Source organism: Salvia hispanica, chromosome 6 (genome assembly GCF_023119035.1).
Source record: "Salvia hispanica cultivar TCC Black 2014 chromosome 6, UniMelb_Shisp_WGS_1.0, whole genome shotgun sequence".
Classification (NCBI taxonomy): domain Eukaryota; kingdom Viridiplantae; phylum Streptophyta; class Magnoliopsida; order Lamiales; family Lamiaceae; genus Salvia; species Salvia hispanica.
Window position 1 is genome coordinate 5,630,070 of NC_062970.1, and position 4,659 is coordinate 5,634,728.

General features: G+C 34.8%; 1 protein-coding gene across 4 annotated transcripts; it reads right to left on the reverse strand.

Annotated features, from left to right (window-relative positions):
- Window positions 1-768: 768 nt before the first annotated feature.
- Window positions 769-4,659, reverse strand: LOC125196169 (UPF0481 protein At3g47200-like). Of its 4 annotated transcripts, XM_048094572.1 has the most exons (4): window positions 4,549-4,659; window positions 4,379-4,423; window positions 1,306-2,713; window positions 769-986 (listed from the first exon to the last, which is right to left on the reverse strand). In XM_048094572.1, exons 2-4 carry the CDS (start codon window positions 4,381-4,383, stop codon window positions 981-983), a joined length of 1,419 nt encoding a protein of 472 aa, XP_047950529.1. In that variant the 5' UTR covers window positions 4,384-4,423; window positions 4,549-4,659; the 3' UTR covers window positions 769-980. The 4 variants fall into 4 exon arrangements, with proteins under 4 accessions (XP_047950529.1, XP_047950531.1, XP_047950530.1 ...); XM_048094574.1 differs by lacking the exon at window positions 4,379-4,423 and having other exon boundaries at window positions 4,549-4,650; XM_048094573.1 differs by having other exon boundaries at window positions 1,306-2,691; window positions 4,379-4,643.

The following is a 4,659-nucleotide window of genomic DNA, read 5'->3' on the forward strand; positions in this document are numbered from 1 at the left end:
AACCCATTAATGTAATGTTATTTTGTGTAGTTTATCATTCAGATTATTTTTATGGTCATAATTTTGACGTTTTGAATATTATGAATTTATGAGTTATTGTTTCATTATTTTGTGAAAATTGTGATTTACATTTTTTAGCAATGAGATATGAAGGATTGTTTTAAACATATTTTTCAAAAGTGTCAACACTTGATATACTTCTCTTCATTGTTATCCAAAAAATTATTTTTGTCTTGATTTCATTTTGAATATGTTTAATTTTACTCCCTCCGTCCCGGATAATTCATCCCACTTTGATCGGACATGGGTTTTAAGAAATGTAATGAAAAGTGAGTTGAAAAAGTTAGTGGAATGTGAATCCTACTTTTATATGTTAGTTTTTATGTGAGTATGGATAAGTTAGTGGATTATGGGGTCCATTACCATAAACGATAAAAAGTGAAATGTGACAAATTATGTGAGACGGATTGAAATGGAAAAATGGGACAAATTATCCGGGACGGAGGGAATATGTCTTTAAGTGTAAAATGAATTGAGGAGTATATAATTATTGAATTGTTATTATATTGTAGTATATTTTTATGTTTTTAAATCTTATATAGTTATATTGTTTCTCATTTTAAATCAATTAACAATATAAAATCGTACGATGGAAAAATATTTCGTCGTGCATCGCACGTGGGTTAACACTAGTTATTTATAAAATTACAGATTATCTTCACCATTATTATTTTACAAATATATCCTATCATGCAGATATATCATCAGTTTTGGCAACAAGCTCAAGACCATCTTATTTCACCAGTATGTAGGAATGTCATATGCAACATCACAAATACAATATAAAGTCATACATAAAAGTTAGCATAATTGCATCATTGGTGACAAGCTGAAGACCATAAGGTGTTACCAGGATATGCTCAAGAGAAAGTACCTCCCACCATATGCTCTTCTTTACAGGACTCCTTTCCTCCTACTCATCAAACCTTGTTACAAATAAGATAACACTAATTAGAGCTCATAAACAATTTTCCAGCAAAACTAGGAAAAAGATAACAGCTTTAGTGATTGTATGATAAGAGTAGTGATATCAATATGGTTCATGGAGCAATATTATCAAATGATGATTGTATCAAAAGAAATATACATTATGAATTTTGGGAGGCAAATCTAGCATGCCAGAGGTTGATAAGAAGCATCACAGATACATAAGGGGACGTATGCTTAGGAATGATACAAGGAAGCATTCTGAAACAATATATGACAGCAATATATTTGAATGGTAGGAATAATGTGAAACTATACCTGGAGGATAGAACAGACTGTTTGTATAACTGTAAGAATGAGCAACACGGTTGCAGCAGCAAGAGACAAGAAGGACCAAGGGTTGCTGAAATAATTCTTTTTCAGCATCACTTTTGATCTAAACCAGCTGGCTTTCCACTGGTGAAGCCAATCCTTGCTGTATTCATTCAATTCTCCACAAGTCTTAGCAAAATAGAAGTCGTTTGCTTCAGTTACAACTTCCTTGTGAAGATTGTTAAACAAGTTTGCTACCTGTTGGCTGTCACCTAATTTATTCTCAATGATGCCATGATTCACAAGTATATCAACATCACCTGATGTGTCTATGAAGCTATCCATGAGTATGACATAACTTGTAATATATTTGGAAAAGTGTCCAAAGTGGCCTAACTGCTCAAAGGCTACAAGATTCCGAAAGAATGTCTCACTCAATTCATCAACTCTCAATTTGGGGATCGTCAGCTCACCTCCTCGTCCACACAGAAACTTAAACAAGCAACCTCTTTTTTCACCGTCTGACTCAAAGAAAACCTCAAGTAAACAATCTGCTTTCCCATCACGAAACCTGACTCCAGCTTCTTGTAGCTCTTTTGCACTGCGAGTATATTCAACCTTTCTAGCTGAAGATGACGTATCACGAGAACCCGCTGCTGGAGCATGAAGAAACAGAAGAAACTCAACAAAATGCCTAGCATTATTACACCGTGATGTCAATGCTACCCTGTGCGTATTACCAACATTCTTGAAGAAACTGTGAGCAAGATCATAGATGGTGAGCACTCTGCCCTCGTTCAAGAATGAAAGATCCACAAAATCCATTAGGCTCTTCATTATTCTTATAGGTAGCTGATTCTCTATCAACATCATATCATGCAACAAATTATTGTGCATCCACTGATTTTCAAATATTGTCTCGCTTTTGTCTCTCAGCTGTGAAAAATAGTTCTGTAGGAAAAGTTCAACGATAAATATCCCGTCCAAGAGAATCACTTCTGTAAGTTTCTTAACAGAAAGGTCAATTTTACCCTCATAACAGCCACGAACAAAACTTTCTTCCTTTGCTGCAAATTTGACTAACGTATGCATCCCAATTCCAAATCTGCTCAAGAAATTATGCATGAATTTCAACTTGGAAGCTTCCATGCCTTGAAGTTGGGCTCGATCATGATGAAGTGGACCAATCGACACTAATCGAGGAGTATAAGCTGCTTCATTTGCTTTCCGGAGCTTCTCAGAAACTCTATAGATACATGCTGCATACGAGTACGAAGGATCTACTGACAACTTCTCTAATTTTTGATCAAATGAAGATATTAAGATTTCAATGAGATGAGCTTTCGATTCTTTATTCTCAACATTGACTCCAGCCTGGTCAGATTTCATCTCCTGGTTTGGGGACCTGTCAGAACTGTAGAGACGACAACAAAGGCTATCTAAATCACATATATGGACTTAGCAGCTCCAAATTATCTCAAATATACAAACTTCTTTTTCTTCATTCTTTTAGCTATGTAAAAATTAGTCTGTGAGACAGTTACTTTCTTAGGACTATACTTGTTTTTGGGACCTATATACCAACGTCCTCCTAAGACTTGAGCATAGCTGAAGCTGACAATCTTAGGCCATTCTTGATATGATGGAATTAAATAAGGAAGGAGCGGAATGAACATGGGAACAGACAGACATTCCATTCCATTCCATTCTCTTGCTTAGTTATGATAAGGAATACAAAAGGAATGAAATTGTTATTCATTTCATTCTATGCTTGATGCCTACAAATAATATAGGAATAGAATGAAATGAAATATGAATAGTTAATATGTTGATTCTAGCAAAAAAAAATTATTTATTCAAAAATATTTTTGCCTAATATTTTAGATGATATTATTTTGTATACAAGTAAATGAGTGTGATATCGACCAACCATGGAGGGTGTATATGCGAGGTGCACGGCGGGTGGTGAATTTTGATAATCAGTTGACTCCAAGTGGATAAGAAGATATATTCAAGATATGCTTGAAAGAAAATAGGAGAGACACGCTTAGTTTAATTTTATTATTTAGTTTCCGTATTTATTTCCTTTTCAAAGTAGGATTTGATTTGTTTTGTTTAGTAGTATAATTTATTTCAAGTATGACTCTAACCTTTAAAAAGGGCTTCAAGAGGTTAGAAGAGATCATCTTTGGAAAGCACATTCGTGAACGGTGTGAACCGTGGCCTCAAGGAGGAGTTAACTGTTTTCTCTATTTTAGTTATTCATTCTGTTTCTTAAACACTTGTGCTGTGTAATTATTATTAGTTTACTCCTTTCAACACGCAGTGTGCGATTTGTGAACTGCCTTTACTCCTAACAGAGTGTGTGTGTATCGATGTTGTGTGTGTGTATGTGTTGGTGTTGAAGTTGTGTGTGTATGTGTCAAAGTGTGTGTGTGCAAAAGTGTGAGTTAAGGTGATGAGAAGAAGAGCTCTCACAATATTGTTCAATGTGTGCAGTATTGTTCTCTCTCCTATGTGTTATATAAATTTAGGATTTATAAAATTAAGATGATATTGCAATGCAATTGGGATGATATTTTGGTCTTTAGGATCATAATTGACCTTTACTCATAAATAAACGAATTCTGCACACATGAAGCAAGGAATCTCGACATTATGGGAAATAGAAGAATTCTACATATATGAACACACAGATAAGATGCTAGAGCTAAGCAAACAAAGCAGCAAAACAAGTTTAGCACATAAAAGTGGAATATACTCAATCATCCAACAGGAAGTGTAACACTCTTCTTGTAAGGTCAAATTTTGAAAGAAAATCAAATGCTCAAAGACTTATCAAGCGCTATTCCACACTCTCAACTTTCAGTTCATCATAGATTAAACAACAAGGCTCAAAATTGAAAACTAGGAATATTAGGAGGAAAATCTATAAGTAGAAAGCAAAATAAAAAAGCAACTAGTCATGAATTTCGATTTTTCTTCCAACCAGGGCCTCGAATTTCTGTTAGTTGCAGCCAAAATTCTTCGGTTTAGTGTTCAATTTAGTTAATGATGAAGCATAGTGATTAGGGCTAACCTCATACTGTCATAGATCAGAAGCAGGAGCTGAATAGTTGGTTAGCTGTGGAGTCGAAACAGCAACAAAGAAACAGGAAAATGATATACACAATTGAACTAGATATGCATTGTATTGACAAGGAAAAATCGCATAGCTAAGTGGATAGAATAGTATAGGCAAAGGCAAACCCGCAATTTTCTTCAGGCGTTGACTATGGAAGTTGCTCTCTCAAATCTCACCTTTGTCCTCTCTCTCTCTCTCTCTCGCTCTTGTACTGGGTCGATCTAGTTAAATTTATT